At 43.6% G+C, this 20306-nt stretch overlaps 2 protein-coding genes across 3 annotated transcripts in view; one reads left to right on the forward strand and one right to left on the reverse strand.

Moving 5' to 3' along the window:
- Positions 1-20306, reverse strand: part of ALS2 (alsin Rho guanine nucleotide exchange factor ALS2) — an 80296-nt gene that overhangs the window by 49520 nt on the left and 10470 nt on the right. For both annotated transcript variants that reach the window (XM_064719124.1, XM_064719123.1), the window contains one exon: positions 2779-2904. The gene's annotated coding sequence lies outside the window, so the exon portion shown is untranslated. The remainder of the gene's footprint in view (positions 1-2778; positions 2905-20306) is intronic.
- CDK15 (cyclin dependent kinase 15) overlaps positions 1-20306 on the forward strand; it is a 34810-nt gene that overhangs the window by 11212 nt on the left and 3292 nt on the right. Inside the window, exons 8-11 of the mRNA XM_064719128.1 lie at positions 2795-2888; positions 7968-8031; positions 15010-15058; positions 17661-17800. Of these exons, the coding sequence (XP_064575198.1) occupies positions 2795-2888; positions 7968-8031; positions 15010-15058; positions 17661-17800 (347 nt within the window). The remainder of the gene's footprint in view (positions 1-2794; positions 2889-7967; positions 8032-15009; positions 15059-17660; positions 17801-20306) is intronic.

Here is a 20306-nt window from a genome sequence, read left to right on the forward strand (position 1 = left end):
CTTCAGGACTTCAGAAGATTCAATTAAGGGATTTCAGGGAGATTACACTGCTTATCAGAATGACTTTTTTTTCTTTTTTTGAAAAACACCAAGTGCTTTATATACAGCCACATTAATGGCTGCAAACATCATGAGTACCTTAAAATGTCTTTTCAGTCAGTCTTTCCTTGTATAATCTTCCATTAAAAAAAAAAGAGAGAAAAAAAAATCACAGTGTTCTTCCCTTGTAGATTCATGTAGAATAGGAGTTCACATGCAGTCATTTAACAAGGACCTGCCAGGCTCACTACAGCCTTCTCCTCAGCCTGGTTCACAGTGCCCCACTATGGCAAACTGGGAGATATTGGCTAAGGGCTCCACTGTACAGAGCAGGCTTGGTGATGAACAAGAGGAAGGATATATTTCTGGTTAAATATAAAATAGTGCCAACAAAAACTCTAAAACATGGAGAGGGAACTGTGGGATGCAGTAGAGATATCTTAAATCTTAATCATGATGAGAATCTTTCCACTGTGTGATGCAGCACTGCAGACGGAGGGCAAAGTACAGTGTTCAGACCTTCCCCAGGCACTGCAGATGGATACAACTGTACTGTCTAAATCAGCTCTGCTTGTGCTCTCTGAATATCCCTGTAACTTTTCCTACTACTTTATCTGTCACTGTTTTGATTTGTGTACATATCTGGCACTTGCTAAAATATCATGTCTAGGCCTCTTCCCAAAAGACCCTTCCCTCTGCCCTATTGCTTCCCAAGGCAATTTTATAGGACTGAGATCCTCTGAGAAACTTATAGACTGGAAGGGGTAAGAAGACTTGAGAAATTAATATTAGAGGGGAAAGAAGGAAAAGGGGAAAAGCAAAACAACCACAGGTCAAAGAAACATTTAGAAACATTTAAAAGTAAATGCTTTTGAATCATCCTCTTTATCAGAAGGATCCTCATAATGCTGTCAGAGCAGTAACTGTCACTCTCAGAGGGAAAGCTGAGGCCTCTACTGCAAGGCTAATATGAGTACCATTAGTTTCCAAAGTTCCTGCTCTTGCCAGTCTAATGGTCCTTTCTAGCTAGGATATCAGAATGCAAACTGTGGTAGAACAACATCATCACTTGTTCCAAAAATACAGACAGTTGTTTCTCTTCCCCCTGCAAATCAAGAGTACCCAAATGGCTTTGACCATGCACAGTTGAACTTGTGCAATGCAAGCAGCCAATTACAGCAGCCCCTGGGGTTGCAAAATAGGGTGAGCCACTTGGGTACATCCATCAGCTGTGAAAACAATCTTGGTATGCCACTGGGCTCAGTAGAATCTATCTGTGGGCTCCAAAGTGATGTCTGATCATGTGGCAGTGCTATGAAACACCAGGAAAACTCTCTGTTGCAAAAGCTGTGGATTTAAGTTTCATGATGCCTGGACTCTGTAAGAGGATATTAGACAAGCAAAGAAGCTCATCTCACAAGACTTGCCAAGGTTAGAGCACGGGAAGCTAAGGGAAAATGCAGCAGAGATGTTTATGAAAACAGTGTTAGATATGGATCTGCAAACAGGCTTGGCACCAGCTGGTGTGCAAGGACAACCAAAATAAATACCACAGATGAGCTCCGTGCCAGGATTTCAACTGACCACAGCCAGGTGGGAAAAGCAACTACAGTACTGCAGAAACAAGGTGCAAAGGGTAACACAGGAGTGCAGATGACCAGAACAGATTGCCAGTTATTGCCTAAGCAAGTGAAAATAATACTTTCAGAGCTTGTAAGACAAAGCTGGGTTTTCAAGAGTTGAGCCTAAAGGACTCAAATATGATATAACCAAAGAAGAATGAGACTGAAACCTGAAGAGTTGCAATGGGGCTTAGTGAAAAGACAGAAAACGGAGAAAAATATTGAAGGAAATTATTAAAAAGTAAATTAGTGCAGTTTTACACCATATAGTAGGAGATGAGAATAGTTGCAAATAGGCAATTCTACCTTGATCACAACTATTTCATCTTTAATGCCATGAGGACTAATCCACCTTAGTAAAATGAAGCAATTTGGCAAGTGTTGGGGTTTTTTAAGCTGTCTGGTTTGTTTTGGAGCAAGTGTAGAGCAGGGGATGACATAAAAATAAGAATATTTTAACTTGCTGTTATGACCAGGTTTTTTATGCTATGAAATTTTGCCTTCAGCTTTCCAGAAAAGAGCTAATTGCTTCTGAAGGAAAATGGCTATAGTAGTTAGTGCCTCTGAGTTCTTTCTGCATCTAATATATCCTTCAACCCATGAAGTGTGTACTACCTCCCTGTTTATCTTTCCTACTGCTAGTATTCCAATTTTGTACCCTTTTCTCATGGAAAGTCCATGAACAGGCTTCTGCCATGATCCTTTTATCACATAGTTTGTAACAGGATTAATGGACAGAGACCTGAAAGCATTTTTTTGGTACTGGAAAAAAAAGATAGTGCTTAGTGGGCTTCTTTTCCAAGGATATCACCTGTCTTGTTTGGATGGTGAAAAGTGAATTTATTTTTTTTTTAGTGAATGGTGCTGATGAGTAAAAGGAAATGGAAACAGACATGTATGGAACCTTGACCCCTTTGGGTTTTGAAATCCTGGAGGCATGTGAATGTAACTTATCTTTGGTCTGCTCCCTTCCTGTTTCTCTTGTGCACTTGTATCAAGATTTCTGCATTTACAAATCAGAATTCCTAAATTTCCATTCCAACCATTATTTCTGCCTCTCTCCCCGCCCATCCTAACAATCATAATATATATATCATTTATGTGAATGAATTAATACCTTGGGTTTCTTGCAGGAGCGCAGGCTGTATATTTGTGGAAATGATCCAGGGTCAGCCAATATTTGCCGCAACTTCTGGTACTCATGAACAACTGGAGAAGATCTGGGCGGTGAGTAAAATGCACTCTGAAATGGAAGAGAAAAAGAATCCATTGCTCCAGCCTAGTTAATTTTGAAGCCCTAAGCATAGGTCCTGTGAATAGCAGAAATAATTTGGTCTCATCTGCCAAATTCATAGCAGACTTTGTAACCCATTTTATATTTGGCAACTTTCTTACAGACACAGGAGTAAATCAAATTATTTCCTTTTGATGTTTGTCATCTCATCAAAAATTTAAAGCCAATTAAAGTGACATCAAATTGAAAAAGGCATAAAAGGTGTGCAGGTACTGCAAATTCTGTTGCTTCTTTTTAAATCCTTTACTTACTGTAGGATACAGCACACCACATTCTCACAAAGGAGCTCTAATGCTGCTCCAGAATTACCTTGAACAGGGCAGGACCCTGAGGTTTGTCAGAGATCCTTCTTCACTTTAACTTGGATAGTTATGCTATCCAAGTTATCCAGTTCATGGTGTGGTTTTAGAGACTGATTTGCCATAACGGAAAGTGTGAAATGACTTTATAAAGATAGTAGTGAGTGAGAGCATCATATTTGGGACCTTCCTAAGTTGTTTTCCCTGCTGGGGAAGCAGCAGCAGAGAGGCACATTCCAAGGGCAGGTGGCAGAGCTGAGGCACTCGGCAGCACTGACAGGTTCTGCGCGCTCCTGGCCGCTCGTGCTGACTCAACAGCGAGGTCACCCAAGCATTCACCTTAGGTCTTGCTGTAGGTATCACCTGGACAAGAGGAGTCTGAGGGGAGACTTCACTGCAGTCACAACTTCCTGTGAGGGGAAGAGGAGGGGCAGGCACTGATCTCTGCTCCATAGTGACCAGTGACAGGACCAGAGAGAATGGCCTGGAGTTATGTCAGAGGAGGTTTAAGTTGGATATTACAAAAAGGTTCTTCACCCAGAGGGTGGCTGGGCACTGGAATGGGCTCCCCAGGGAAGTGGTAACAGCCAAGCCTGCCAGAGCTCAAGAAGCTTTTGGGAAACATTGCCAGGCACACGATGGAATTCTTGAGGTGTCCTCTGCAGGGCCAGGAATTGGAAACAATGATTCTTTTGGGTCCCTTCCATCTCAGCAGATTCTGTGATTCTGTGTCTGCCCTTTCACATTTTCTCCCAAGGATTTACTCTTATGCATAGAGTGTTTCTGAAACATGGGTTTTCAAAGGAGAAAGTACAGAAAAAATAAAATTCATTTAAATAATGAGAAATTACTTCACAGCCATTAGACTGCATAAGTCAGATTTTTAGACTTGAGTTCAGTCCATTTAAATAAATGCTGAATTTCTCTTTCACAGGGGTGGGGGGAAGAATTATTGGGTGGGGGGAAATCCATACTTAGCCAATTAACAAGGTTCAAAGCCAGGGTAGGGTCCAGTTTCTCAGAGTGTGAATGAAGGCTATCCTTACACTTATGTCTCTGAAATCTCTGGATACATTTCCTGTGGTTTGCATTAGAGGGTTATAGCATTATCGTAATTTCTCTGGTATTATAACTAATACCATGATTAACAGGATTTGTGCCACAGAAGGCAAAAAACCCCTTATTTAAAAATCATGAGGAAGTTTAAAGAGTTATGAAATAATTAGCGCTTTTCACAGGAGGTTTTATGATATTATACAGCCTGGAATGAGGCTCTGTGTTAGACCAAGATTTCAAAGCTCCTTAGAGACTCTCGATGTCTAGCATGAGATATTTTGCTGAGTGTGAGGTTCAGAATGGAGATTCCTACTGTTTTCTCATAGTCAGTTCCTTTCATGTACTACTAGTAGAGGCAGCCTGCACTGGTAGAGAGACCATCTGCATTTGTGTGCATGAGTCGCTATGGCCCAGTATGCTCATCTCCGTGTGAGACTGTTGGTTCACACACCATATAGATACATGGTTGGAAAATCCCCATTCCGTGAAATGTGTTTGTCCTGTTGAATCATCAGGACTGACTGGCTGTCATTTTACCAAAAATTGTTCTAAAGGCAAGTGCCACCTAAAGCAGTCTCCATCTCCCATCTCTATCCCTGGCTGTTCATTGCTGGTCTGTGTCAGCTCTCACTTGTGGGGCTACATAAACTGGGGACCCTGCAACTTTGTTTTCTCCCTGGCTTACTCTAAATGAGAGCAGCTTCTTTGCCCTCTCATCCTCTGGCTGCACAAACAGTAGCCCTAATGAGCACTGGTGCTCATGAAGGCATGGCCCAGGGGCAGGGCCAAACATGAAGGGAAGGCTGGCAGTGTTGGTTATGGAAGTGTGGCATGAGTGAATGAGAACTTCAGCATCTCCAGTTTGCTCATGGCATGGAGAGCAAGCAAACCTGACCAACTCAAGATCCATGATTCAAATTTTAAGAGGCGGGCATAGGATTTGCATGCAAAAGCTCCATCTTATTGATTAACATCATGCTGGGAAGGACTTCATGTGGGCTGGATTAGGCTACAGCATGCCACCAGGGTGCTTCTGCTGCTGAGCCAAACTTTGTGCCAAATGAATGACTACAAGGCTCCTCAACACAAAACATACAATAAGACTTCCCAACAAAATTAAACAAAATCAGCAAGGTTGATTCCTTCATCTAAGTCATCACAAGAGAAGCAAGCAGTTAGAGGGCAGAGAGAAAGAACAATGATTTACGCCGTCTAAAAGCACTTGCTGAAATACAAGCACTGTAAAAATGTTTCTGGCTGAAACTGTTTCTTCCCCAGTGGTCTGAACTGACCTGCACCAAGACCTTTCACTATAGAGTGTAGAGAAGTTGCTTTGTTTTTTCTGATGACATGGACAAGAGAGTTAACATCTAGATTTAGGGTAGATACACAGCAGGTAAAACAATTGTCAGAGTATAATTAATTTCAAATAAATAATTGTAACACATTGTCTGATTTGGTAAGGAATCTCACTAAAGGTCCAGGGTGGGAGAAAAGAGAAGAGAAGAGAAGAGAAGAGAAGAGAAGAGAAGAGAAGAGAAGAGAAGAGAAGAGAAGAGAAGAGAAGAGAAGAGAAGAGAAGAGAAGAGAAGAGAAGAGAAGAGAAGAGAGAAGAGAAGAGAAGAGAAGAGAAGAGAAGAGAAGAGAAGAGAAGAGAAGAGAAGAGAAGAGAAGAGAAGAGAAGTTAAATCACTTGCCCCATTTGTTTTCCATTGGAAAACAAAAAGAGATGCAAGTTTACATGTTGGAAAAGTATATTTTTTAATGAAAAGGCTCAGAAAATGCAAATATACATTCATATGGCATTCAGTGATTGGTGCTCTGAACACTTTCACTCCCCAATGCAGTAAAATGTAACATTTGCTGTAATCCTTATGTAGAAAAGTATAAGCACATGCAAATAATTATTTGTTTAAATTCTTCACCAAAAGAAGCAGAATGCTGAGCTGACCCTGTCAAGTATGATTTTACTATGCACTGAACTTGCCCAGTTTCCTCTGATGCCTGGAGAACTGATGTTTGACAGCTCAGGAGAAATCTTGAAGAATGAGGGCCCACTGAGCAGGGCTTCCTGGAAAGCTAACAGGGTAGCAAAAAGAAAGCAAATTCTGGATTCAAGTTCAAATTCCAACTCTCTCTTTCCTGTGCATACAGAGTTTGCTTTGGGCAGACTTGTCCTAGTCACATGATACACACACCAGTCAAGAAGGCATCCTCACCCAGGGCTGTCAAATTACCCATGGTGCAAGCCAGCTTCCAACATCCCCAGCTGGCTGAACACTGCACGACACCTTCTCTTTGGGGAGCTTTCAAGCTTCCAAGGTGATTTCACAGGTGAGCAGAGACAAGGATCCTCCCCCTTAGTGTTTGCTGTGGCAGACTGAGCCCATGAACAGTCTGGAACCATGGGCCACAGCAGCTGGACGCCATGCTAACGTGTGCCAGTGATGAGATGCACACCCTGCTTGTGGCTGTCTTCTCCAGGCAGCTGCGATTGTCACAGCTGTTTCCCAGCTGTGAGTGAGAAAAGTAATCAACTACCTGATGCTTTACAACTGCCACAAGCTGGCTTTATAGTTCTTCCTTCTTTAATGTGTTTTTTCATTGAGGCCTGTTTTCTTGCAATCTTAATACAAATTTTGGGGAGGCCAAGTTCCCCATGTCATATATCTCAGCTCACACTTTCAGAAACAGGAATTGTCTATCATATGCAAAGGGTAACTAATGTGAGACAAATCTAGTGTTGGAGAAGAGAAAGTGAATAAAAACCCTGAAACTTTTCATGTTAAAAATTCACTACTTTTTAAGGAAACTTGATAGTTCTGGGTATTGTCTGGATGAAAGCTTTGAATGCTTGGAGCTAGCAGTACTGATTTATACTACCAATGCACATGCTGTGAACTCTTCTTAAATATGTGGCTTTACTGCTTTAGCACACATCATCCATATCAATAGGCACAGGGCACTTTGCATGCATTAAGTAATAATAATAACAACACTAAACATCTGCAACTGCAGAAATCTGGATACGTCACACATTTCAGCAACTAAAATGAAGCTGGAGGAGGCTGCTCAGTGAGCAGCTAGTGCTGAAGCCCATAATCCTCAATAAAGGCCAAAGACATTGCTGAAGCTCTGTATCCTTCAGAGTGAGGCTCTGCACTGTTTTCTAGCTCCAGCTACTAGAACTGTCTGCCAGCTTTACCTTTTTCCTCGGAAGGGTTTCTCTCAGAGCTCACAGCCTGTGCTGCTGCTGAACATACCAGCTGCTGCCAGTGCAAGCAGGCACAGTAAGTCCCCAATGCAGCTCTGGTGTGGGAGGACACCTTCAGCATTGAAAAGGGCTCAGCTGTGTGACCCCTGGGCTGGCAAACACAGGCAGCAGTGGCACCTGGCAGTGAAGCTGCATATGCCTTCACTGATGTTCCCAGCAGCAACAGCACTCAATCTCAGCAGGAGCCTTTCTGCTACATAATCAAGTGCTAAAATGTCTGTGTCCTTTATGCAAAGTGGTAGATCCAGCACCAGCCAGGGCAGTGTGATTCTGCTTTGCAGGAAAGGCCACCACTCTCCACTGAGAGTGATTCCTCCAACTCCACACAAAGGCAAAAATGGGCAGAAAGAGGTCATTGTTCTTCTCACTCTCTTCTTTTGCAGGTATTGGGGGTCCCAACTGAAGATACCTGGCCAGGACTTTCCAAGCTCCCCAACTATAACCCAGGTAGGATTTAAGTCATGAGAAGACCAGTTTTTTCTCTGAGCCACTAGCCACTCCATTGTTGGGTCAGTAATTCTTATTATGAAAAATTCTGTGCTTCAATGTTACTAAATCCCATGAGCTACTTAATGACAGTGGTGTAGGAGCTACAACAGGACTGGGATTGGATTGGTTTACAAACAGAGGTATGTGTGTGCCAAAGTTGCCTCACTGAGTGTTGGTGTATGTAAGTCTAATAGAAGATTTCATTGCTCAAAGTGTCACAGTGTACTTAGTCTCCACTCCTCAGTGGAGTGGAGCAAAGGACCAATGTGTCCTGGTTTAGACTGGAAAATCTGACAGGCATCTGGAGATGCAGTTTATCTGAACTTTCCTTATTTTTATGGAGATTGGTTTGGGGACCTTTAAACCTCAGCTTTAAAGGTCACTGTCCCTGATTTTGATGTCGGCAAGGTGAGAAATCTGTGTGATTTACAAAGCTGGATTCTTTTATTTCCACATGAGCTGGTAGAGAATTCTGTGTCCTGAACTTCAAAGGGCCAGTTGTCTCTTATTTTGATGTGGGCAGGTTGAGAAGTATGCTTTGAAAAGCTAGCTCAGTCACTCTCCCTCTCGCTCTCTCTCTCCCTTTCTCTCTTTCTCTTTTTGTTTAATGTTTTCTCCTGGGAAAATATATTCAAGTGTCAGTGAGGGGGAAATGATGAGCACTGATTCTCAGCCTCTCAGCAGGATCATTCTGTAAGAGAAATATTAAAGTGAAATATTAAAAACCCTAGAATGTGAAATTCAACCATCCACAATCTAGCCATTCTCTCTCACTTATACCATAGGAGAGTGGTGGGGGGAGCCTGTCTATCTGGACAGGGAAAAAAAGAACAGGGGGGAGAGGAGGAGGGAGAAGACGTGCTTTGAGCAAGAGGTTTACAGGTTTAGTAGAGCATAGTAACATCTTTTCAAAGAAGTGGGTGTTGCTCTGTGACCCAGTCCAAGATGCCCCTCCTTTGATTCTGGTGCATGAACACTAAACAGCCCCCATTTTCACATGGTAGCTGAGATTGGCTGAACAATAACCTGGTCTCACAGTCGAAAGGACTGGAATCTTTCACACAATTAGCTGAGACACATTAATCAAACCAGCGTGAAATGGGAATGTGTCGCTGTCCACAGCAAGTTTAATTTGGACAGCAAGCAAGCACAGAGCAGACAGCTGGAGGAAGCATTTTCTTATCTAAGTTGTGGAAGGCCTGGCTGGATAGTCTACAAGTTGAGAAGAGTAGTCTGGGAGATACAGAAATGCTCATGTGTGGGAGGAACTAATCACAAGGAAGTTTTTTATGCCAGTCATCTGCTAATACAAAGCCTCAAAGTTGCAAACTCTGAGTGATGATGGTTAGGTATCCTGGTGCTGGGTAGAGGCACAACCTAGAAATGCAAGCATTAAGGCTATGTTAGCAAAGAAACTTGCACAGACAACAGAGAATGTGAGGGCCTAGAACTGCTCTGAGTAGTGATTCCCTCAGCTCTGTTTCGTCTGAGTAGCAGTGCTGTCCTCTGCTGCTCTGGAGGGCGCCAGCGGCAGGGCTGGGAAGGAGAGGACAGGCACCTGGACAGCAGGGCAACAACCCCAGTGAAGCTGAGACATCATAAGCAGTTTTCAAGCCTGACTTGCTTTCAGACTTGATAGAAAGTTTCCCTGGAGGACTCCAGAGGGGCAGAATTGACCTGTGCTGTGCTGTGATACTGGAATGCTGGTGCCTTTGTGGCTGGACCAGGCAGAAATGCAGGACTCAGAGGACACTTCTGTTGGAGCACCCCACGGAGCTGGCAAACACATGGAAGACGCTCTGTCAGTGTTTGGGGCAATAGCAGTGTTAGCTGGAGAGGCAATATCCCTTTCCCCTCTTGAGAGCTTAAGGGGCTGTGAACTGTTCCAGCCACATATAGGAACCAAGTTCACACATGGATTACACAAGCCAGTCTGGAAGAAGAAGGCTAGTCTGGAGTTGGACTATTTGCCCTACTCATGAACTAAATCAATTCACTTTTGATGAGACTGCTGGTAAAAAGACAATTGGTCTCTTTGTTTAAAGTTAAATGCCATTTATATGCTTCTTCCCCTCTCTTCCCTGAAGCGCAAATGCTGTTCCCCCCTCAGGAAATGCTCAGCCCCAATACAGTCTGTGGAGTCAGCCTGAGAAAACCTTCTCTCCTGAGGTTTTTCCCAGACCATTTGTGCGAATCTGGGTGCCTGGGTTGGTTCAGATAAGCAAACAAACTTTGGAGCTCTTCCCCAAATCTGATGGTTTGAATTCTTTTAGCTAGTCCTATTGATGTTCACACTGAGCACAGGCAGCAAACAAACAAACAGGTTCCTGCCCGCGGCAAGGAATGAACACGGGCAAAACAAAGCACTGAGGTGTGATCCTATTCTCATTGAAGTTGATGGCAAAACTCCCACTGGATTCAGCAGTGTAGGCTCAGCCCCAGACTGAGACTGTTACTGGAAGGGTTCCTGGGCCAGGTGGGTTAGTAGGAATCTTTGAAATGAAAGCTGGAAACCTTTAGATGTTTTCCTGTCACTGCTGTGGGCTTGAGCACATCCTGCTGCAGTCTGGAAAGGATGCAGCATGGGCTCTGGGGTCTGTGAGTCAGGCACACACAGGGCAGCTGGAGGAAAAACAGCTCCTCCGCCTCCTCTATGGGCAGCTGGCAAGGGATGAAAAGTGCACAGGCATTTTTGACTACCCTGTGCCCTGGTGTCTTGCACAATGTTCAAGAACAGCCTCATGCCCATTCCTTACTGTTTGCCAAAGCCTCAACCTGACTCCAGGTGAATGGGAAGGATGGGTGAGTGACCTGTTTGTGGCCAGCCCTACAGCTTGTGATGTCACCTTCTCTCTGCAGGAGGGACACTTGGGGTAGGGAATCATAGGGCCTGCAAGTAGGTTGGAGAGCCATTCCCTGGAGAACAGGAAGGACTGGGAAAGCTCTTGCCCCACATGTCAGCACAGGCACTGGCTTTCCCGCTGGCTCCCTGGGCTTACCAGCCCTACCCATAGTGACAAGGCTTTGCCCTGTGTTTGTTCATTTGTTCTGTTCCCTCATTTTGCTTCCCCTGAAAGAGGCAGTTGCAGCTCTGTTAACACTATTTTTGAAAGCTCTCATGCTGAGTGAGCTCAAATCCTTGCATTAATCTACTGCTGTGTTCATTTCATTGCGCTGAAAAGCAGTGAGTTTAAATCCCCTCTAAACACCATTGGTGACACCAGAAGGCCAGTGTTTTGATCCAGCCCCATTAATGGTTACAAGTTTGAATCTAGACAGCAGGGGTCAAGGGCAGGAAAGGATTAGGAATCACAGCCCATGACATTAAGCTAGTGCTTTTGCCAAACTGGGAATGCTGAAGCGCCCAATGTACCGAGTTAGTTTTTATTTCCTTTTTCTGAAATTTGGATTCCAAAGAGTGGGGAGCAGTGCATACCTATCTATAACATGATGAACTGAGAGTGAGCTTTACTCCTTGATTTATTGCACAGGCTGAATGATGAACTTGCCTGTGCTAGGTAGTATCTACTCACAGAGGTGATGCAGGTTTCACACAAGGCCTTTTCAGATACATCAATGACTTTCAAATAAAACCTAGTTTTTAATTTATCTGTCGGCTTTGGTATGCTGAATGAGATTTAGAAGCTTTCCAGAATCAACTTGTGCTCCCAGGTATGTTTTCAGTATCTGCTGCGTTTCCAAAATGTCACCAGCAGATGGAGGCAACAAGCAGCACGCCCTGAAATGCAAACTTCCCATGACATTTGTGAAAATGCAGATGAAGTCGGCATTCCGAGTGCTTTGGGGTTTTTTTGTAATCTCACTTTTTATGTTGATGTTTCATTTAACACATGGGATGGTAGAAAACTGAATTCTAAAACGATAAAATTTTTATTGTCATAATAAACTGCATGTGGCTTTGATCTCAAAGGGAAGAGCAGCACTGTAACTAATGTGCAATGTATGCTAGCCAGGGTGTAGGGAAACTTCCATCTGTGTGGCAATGGGCACAGCCTGCAGTTTCCAGCCTGCCACACAGACAGAGCTCTGCTCCTGTCCTGAAGCCACAGAGATTTCACTAATGAGAGAAATTTTCTCTGTGATCCTGCAACCCCACCGCCTTCATCCAGCAGCACTTGGCATCCCTTTTCTCTCTCTTCATCAATTAGGAAAGTTTAACTTTTGTCCTCGGGCTTGCTTGCCTCATTATCAGTTCATTAGCCACTTCCACCTGGGCTTTCAAATAGGAAGGTATTTCCTCATTAGCACACTCTATCTTGCATAAGGATAGAAAATAACAAACCTACCGTGCTACCTTTCAGATCTACTCAAACTGTTAAAAAAGCCAATCAGCCCTACACAATCCCATCATTTCATGTCTACATCATCATTGTGAGATGATTAAATCAGTAGTTCATCCACTTTTTTGAGTGATCTAAATATTCTTTGTCTCCTACCTTTATGGAATAGCTTTTTACAGTGTTTTACAATTTTAGATTGCTCTTAACCTTACAGTAGGGAAAATATTTACTGCTCTGTTTTTACCCTGCTCAACACAATGGGGCCTCAGCATTCTCTAAGGATTTGTCTATAAGGGGTCAATCAGGAGATTAATCTGAACTGATTTAAACTGCATTAGTTAACTGCATTAAGTCCTTGAGCAGAGACACACTGTTTTCTTACCCATATCTTCCATTTATAATCAAAGCTCTGTATACTCAAAGTGGCAAATTTGGCAGTCCTCACTCAAGCTGAATTCTTCACTGAGAGATGTGTTTGGACAGGGACAGGAGTAGTTGGCTTGCTGGCTCTTACACTACCCCTTGCAGATAATTATTAATCTCCACGTTACATAAAAGATAAATTTAAGTCAAGAGGCTTGCTCAAGACAGCAAACTCTATAATTCAGGTATTCCTCCCAGTTCCCAGTAAGCAAGCTGATATTTCTATTTCTAATGTAAAGAAAATCTTATTTCCTTTTGGAATGTTAATCCTGAAAATACACTTTGCAAAAGCAAAGTAACATTTCACTAAGATATCATTGAAACGTTTTGCCCTGCTGTTACCAACTCAACATGCTTTTTTACAGTTCTGTGTTAAACTCATTAAAGAATATTAATGTTAAAATATTTCAGTACAGTACTTAAATAATTTTGGCATTTTTACTAATATTTAATGAAATTGATATATTGTCATAGAATGTTTTCATGTCACAAATCAAATTTTTCTGACAGAAAGTTACCACACCTGAAAGTTTTTGGCCAGCTCTATAAAGAGGCAAAAATTTCTACCTCATACAGAAAAATTTTTTGCCTTTCCAAACCATTTTAAAAATTGTTTTTCTTCTATTCTATCTGGAAACTTTACATTGGTAATTTATTTCTACACTATTGTTACAGTCCAGGGGGCAAAAAAAAAAAAGGAAAGGAAAAGAAAAAGAAAGGTGATTAGTGAAAATGTTACTAGTGATCCAAGAGCAGTGCTCTGCCAGTCTTGGTGACTTATTAGGGAAGGGAGTATTCAAGATGCTAATATATAACTTCTATTTATTGGTGATATTCCAGTGCTCTGGCACATAAACAGCCATTAATCTCTTCCTAAGTTATATTCCCATTTACTGCTCTAGAAATTACCTTAGTATTCGGGTATAGGAGAACAATTCAATTCTGAACTGTTACTTACCCTGTGAGAGGTTTAACAACCTGCTTGCCTGGTTTAATGGTGAAAGATTGCTGCTGGAAAGGTCAAGGGCTGGAAGTTCAGTCATTTGCACTTTTTCAAGTTGTCTGTGCATCAAGTCAGAGGCTGGCTCTGGCACTCTGGAAATGGCCGTGCGGGCAAAAGCAGAGGGGACTCCCACCTGGAGTGCAGGAGGCAGCTCCTGTCCCTGAATGAAGTGCCTGCTGCTTCCAGGCAGCCAGGGAGGGCAGATGCTCTGGAAGGGTGCAGCATTAACCCCAGCCAAGCTCTGAGTCTGCTGGCAGCAGACCAGTGGGGCTTGCCTCCTGGTGGTCTCCCTGCTGTGGGGAATGCTTGTCCAGGCTGAGCTGGAAGAGAGGTGGACACCACCCTTCCTGCTCTCCTTCCCATGACTAGAGTGCCACTGTTCATTCTCTGCTGTCAGAAACAGTGCTCAGGAAAATGTAGGTGGGTAGAAATTGCAGCCTTTCTGATTGCAAAAAAAATCTCTCTGTTCATCAACTCCACGGGGAAATTTTCCAGGCTTAAGCCATTCATTCATATCTAAGCCTGAGAAAATTCACGCTTTACAATAAATCATTTGAGGAATGTATTCCTCTACATTTACCACAATGTTTAGAAATATGTCCTTGAAAAATATCAAGAACACAGACTCCACAAAACTGCAAACTCTGCTAAGTTCCAGTCCAATAGAGATCACAGTAATCAGAGAGTACAAAGCCTCCATGAGCATGGTTAACTGGACAAACAACAAACTCAGTGAGGGCTGTGGGCAAGAAGAGAGTGCTTTGTCTCCATCCCCAGTGTTACTGCTGCATCCATGCAGAAAAGCCCCATGTACCCATGGGGGCAATATGTGAAGCTCAGCAGCCCCTTGGAAAGTCAAGACAATTGACTGGGGATTCAGGCCTGCAAACTTCTTTTTGCTTCCTTTGTGTGAAGGCTTTAGGGACTGATACTGCTTTTATTGATGTCAAAGCTAAGACTCACACTGTAACAGGAGGAGGTGCAAGGCCTATACTCACAGATATATGAAAGTGTTGCAGAACTGGAACAGCCTTATTAAGATCAATGCAGGTACTCAAGTCCTATAGGAATAATGTATATTTATAAATAATAAGATGATAGATTCTATAGGGCCCTTTGAAATTCTGAGCACATTTTTTGTAGGAGCTCAGAGAATGGGTTTTGTCTTGATTTTCATTTAATCTTGTGATTGCATATTACACTTTCTAGAACTGGTTGCTTCCAGGAGACCTCAGAGCCTCCGAGTCATCTGTGACAGGTAAGCTACCTATAACAGCAATGTCAAAATTGCCTCTGGGTTTATTTGTTTCTTTGTGCAATCATTTAACTTGAAATGAGCTCTTTTGGCAAGCTCAGGAAGAGCAGGGTGGCTCTGTAGTAACAAGCAGATCTAACATCAGTTAAGCAACTGATTTTGAGAGATCGCAGCAAAGGTAGACACATAGTGGGTTTATTATTCTCAGAGGAGTAGTGATTATTCTGAGATAAGCAGTGATTCAGTGACTTGGTGTGCAGCTTTCTGTGGGGCACGGTTCAATTGAGAAGGTCATATTTTCCCAGGCCCTCTTGCCCAGACTGAGGACAGACTTCACACTGTCCCAATTTTCATTTTTGAAAATAGACTGTAGGAATGTTGCTCAACAGCAGTAAGGAAGACATGCTAGGACAGCATTTTCATGGGACAATGAAATAATCTTCTGATTAGCTAGGAGGGGAAAAATCACATTCTTAGTGGCCAAAGCTATGAGATGAAGGCCATGGTTACACACACAGCTTGACCAGACACACCAGCACTGCTGAATCACTCCCGAGTGTGCTGAAGGAAGGGAGTGTTTTTTCAGGCACATACGGAGACACACACACACACACACACACACACACACATTGGATATATATGTATCAGTGAAAGAAATTTATAATCAGACAAAGTGCCCTAACCTAGCTGAGGGACTCATTCAAATCAAATCCCCCTAAAATGATTTTGAGGCACACAGCAGGTTTTATAGATAGGTAGGAAAAGACGAGACAGGATTTGTCCTCAGATTGTGTACATGAAGATGCCAATAATCAAATATCCTTTGAGGACATAACCACATTTTTCATTGCTGTTTATTATCTGTTCAGTTGATTGCTTGGGATCCAACCCTGCTAGGGAAGACATGTGCTGCTCTTTAGAGCAGGATTTCCCAGATGCTGCTCTAAATGGCTGAACAAACATGCTATAGTTTTCAGCAAAGCACAGGTTACTGAAATGCCAGCCATTGTCACGCACAGCTTGAGAAACACAGAAAGCTCAATATGTCCCAAACCCTTATAATGCAGGTCCTGGAACAGAACAAATCCTCTCTCAGCCTGAACAAAGAAATAAGTATATTCCTTGTGACTGTGCTATACTGCACTTCTGCTTTTTGGCCATAATCCTGTGACAGACCCCATTTCAGGTCAAACCAAGGGGCTGGCCTAGCACATCCATGGCAGAGCTCTGGGCTGAATGTGGGCCAGCTCCATCTCTGCCTTAGAGTCCTGGTGCTGCCATGGCCAAAGAACTGCCTTGGAATGCTCAGCTTGGGAGAAGGCAAGAGCTGCTGCATACAGACTGCTCAGCCATGACTCTCCATGGACAATTAAGAAATCAAAAGGGAGCTCTCCACAGAGCTTGGCCACCACCAGGAAGCCTGGGCCAGGGTGGGAGGCACAGAACTGTGCTGCTGCCCAGAGTGGACGGGGCAGAAGGTCTCCAGCAAGAACCTGCCATGGCAAGGGCACCCTGTCTTGCAGCTCTAGCAAGAGGCCTCAGACAGGATGCTTTTGCTCCCTGTCCCATCCCTGATCCCCAAGGAAGGGGAACTTGAGCTGTTTTTCTGGAGGTGAAAATTCAGCAATTATCTACCACAGTGAGGCCAGATACCTTCTACAAATTTGTTTCTCAGGGTCTCTTTTTCTCCTTCTGTCTTGGTGTTTTTTCCTCTTCTTTTATATTTTACATTTTATCTCCTCAAAACAAAAATGTCAGCATGTCAAATGTCCTGTATAGGGAGGGGGAGTGCAGGAGCAGGGGGATCCCAGCTCCTGATGTCACTTGGAGGGGAAGCACCGCTGGGGGCAAGGGAGGAAGCACAACAGGCCATGCTCTGAAGCTGAAATGTGATCAGAACAAACAAACAAAGTAAAAGCTGTAAAACTAAATGACTATTTTTATTTGTTTCCTTGTTGGTTTGTTTTTGCTCTTCCACTTCCTTGTCCCCAGCTGTGTACTCCTCTAGGGAGCAGCCACTTGGCATTGGTGTTTGCTGGGCATGGAGCATATGTGTATTACATTTATTTGAAGCACTCATCCTGAGAAACAGATTCTTCTCTGTGAATCCCCAACACAATTTACAACCAGCTGCACTACTGGTACTGGGGTAGGAGAAGAGGAAATGGTATTTTCTTTAGGTTTATTAGGTTTGACCTCTAGTCTTCTCATTGGGCCAGTCACATTATTTTTTACATTTGGATTGTCACTGTAAACTGATACCACCAAACTCTGATATTACAGTTACAACATGTAAAATAGAGTCTCCTCAACATCATTTCCCCTTTCACTTAAACCTTCTTTTTAAAAAACAGAAATAGGTTTTCAAAATTTGTCTGTAAACATGAGTTTGAGCTGAAGTCCTGGATGCATATGACCCAACATAGTCAAACTCAGATGGAAAAGCAAATGTGCTGCAAAGCTGTGTAGCTGGGGTGGGTTTATCCAGCTCCCCTGTGTCCGTCCACTATCTTTGCCTCAAGCTGAGAAGGGCTGGGTCATGTTCTGGTTCCAGCTTTCTGGCTCATCCTCCTCTCCTGTGCTATTTTTTCTTCTGTTTCCCTAGGATGAGCAGGGTGCCAGCAGCAGAGAATTTGGCCTCCAGGATGCTCACAGCTTTCCCTCGAGGCCGAATCTCTGCACAAGATGCGCTTCTTCATGGCTTCTTCAGCTCTCTGCCTCCTCAGCTCTACCAGGTCCCTGCTGGTAAGTTAACTCTCTATTCCATCTCACCAAGAAAGAGCTGCTGCACGTGCTATTTACTGTGACTTGCCTCTCTATTTTGAAAGTCTCTGCCATTCACCTGGATGTCTCTCTTTTCTGCCTGCACTCCCTCCCCACTCCCATAAGCTGCAAAGTTTACATCCTGTGCCAGATTTGACAACTTGTTTTTTTGTTTTCTTCTACTTGACCACTGTGTTAATACTACTGGCCCTTGATGGGCTGCTACCATGCCCTCTGCAAAGCAGAGGTGTATATGCTTTGACAGGTCATCTCTCCCCCATTCTGTAACCCCAAGGGCCTGGATGTTTCCCCAGCTCACACTGTGCATTCAGTGTAACTCACCCGCTGGTCCCTCCTGATGTCCTGAATTCCCATCTGCTCGGCATGGTGTGCTAGCCCCAATTCCCTTGGACTGCTCCTCCCACTCCCTTTTGATGTTGAGACAGCTGTTCCTTGTACCCTGTCACACCAGCTCTCCCTCAGTTTTACCTTGCTCCCTTCACTTAAGCACACAGCTGCAAACACAGTTGTGCCTCTCCTGGCCTGAGCTGACAAAAAATACAGGGTCTGCCAAGCTGCAGTTCTGCTCCTCACTAGGGAAAGCTCCCTCCTCCTGGGCTGCAGGCCAAAGAGACCTTGCTTTCCCTGTTGCCTCCTGGGCACCCTATACACTAGTTACTTTGGTGGTGTTTTTTAAGATAGGGGCAATTAAGAAAAAGCCTTCATGGACTGTGTTTTCAAGCTATTGGAAAACCAAATTTCTGGCTCCTGCAACACATCCCAAGTGGAGAAGCAGCCAGTTAGCATCTCTCCCAATCCCCCAAACTGCTGCCCTTCAGAAGGTGCTCTGTGTGTGTATGTGCTTGAGTGAGAGACATCTGCATTCCTTTTCTGTTCACCCAGCCACAGAGCACAAATCTACTTTGACACTTTTAGAAAAATGAAAAGATGGAATCTCGCAGGAGCCTGCCTGTGCCGGGGGGGGAGGAGGGGAGCACGCACAGCAGGAGGGAAGTTGACTTTTCTTTATACATATAGGGTTTTTTCCATGCAGAGTTTAAATTATGCCTGATAAAAGGAGTTTCGTGGATGTTTCAGTTCTTTCAAACCCTCCTGGCTTCCTCCCAATTAAATGAGGTTTGTCAAAGCCACAGGGCTCTGCTGCTGCCAGAGAGGCGGACAAGCACTTCCCGCAGTGACATCTCCAATCCCCAAGGGAGAAGATGAAAGTGTCAGTGCTGAGAGAGAGAGAGAGAAGGGAGAGAGAGAGAGAGAGAGGAAAAAAACAGGTACAGAGACAGACAGTGTGAGAGAAAGGGAGAGAGTGAGGAGAAAGAGAAGGAATGAGAAAACAGATTGGCATAATGTGTCAGTCTCTCTGATATGCTGCCAGTGAGGGGACAGATTCTTTTCACCTGGGTTTAGGCACCATCCCATAATTATTATCCCCCATATTGCAGCAAGAAGTGTTGTGTGGACAGGAAACTGCATGGTGTTATCATAGCAACCAATGTGCTGAGAACAGAATCAAAGTGCACAGGGCAGAAACAAGTACAGTACGATCATGCAAGACCATATTCATGAGTGACTCATTAAGCCTGTAAAATTTAGGCTATTCTGAATAATTCCCCATGTAGCCATTCCTATTGCCATAATTGTTTAAGACATTTGCTCACTTGTGTCACTTTGGCATAACACTCTTTTGGAATTTAACTGTAGCATTTTAAAATTCTTGTTGCTATGATAACAGTGCAGATTTTAAATATATTCTGTTCCCACTTTGTTCTGGAGGATGCTGGCTATTAGTTGCCATCCTCTGAAAGGGAAAGTTAAAGCAGAAGGGCAGAATGTAATCTGGAGATGAAAGGCGAAAGAAGAGGGGTTTAATCCCAAGGTGTGTAAGAGAGTAAGAGGGAAACAAGATTTGAAAAAATAAAAGGTTCTCTTAAAAAATTATTCTCTGTTTTTATGAAATAATTGTATCCATAACTGTCCTTTTTATAAGTTGTTATGACAAGCTGGAAGCTAGAGGATGTTTTTCAAAGGTCAGCTCCTGGGAAAAAATAATTGGAGAAATCACTGTTTCGAAGTTAAGTACCCCTCCAAATAACATGTTTCTGATTCCTAGGGGGAATGTTAATGGTGAGAGGCTGCCTACTGCCCCTGGGAAGAGGGAGAGGGAGCACAGGGCTCTTTGCTTCCTCGAGAGCAGCTCCTACAGAGTGAAACAGGTTGCTGTTGCTATGCTCATCTGAGCACAAAGTGCTGGGAAAAAAGAGTAGCCTGTGCTCTAAGGGAAGAAGAAGGTTCTCTGTCCTCTGAGTGGGACTGGCCCACAGATGGGCCTCTCCTACAGCTGCTCATTCCTGTGCCTGTAGCTCTAGGAGGGGATTCCTGAGGTCCAGGTTCAAACCTTGCTCATCATCTCGGTGATCTTAATTCCACATGTGCCACCAGCACCTCTGCATATAGAAACAGAGAGAGATGC

This window comes from Zonotrichia leucophrys, chromosome 7, assembly GCF_028769735.1.
Source record: "Zonotrichia leucophrys gambelii isolate GWCS_2022_RI chromosome 7, RI_Zleu_2.0, whole genome shotgun sequence".
Classification (NCBI taxonomy): Eukaryota; Metazoa; Chordata; class Aves; order Passeriformes; family Passerellidae; genus Zonotrichia; species Zonotrichia leucophrys.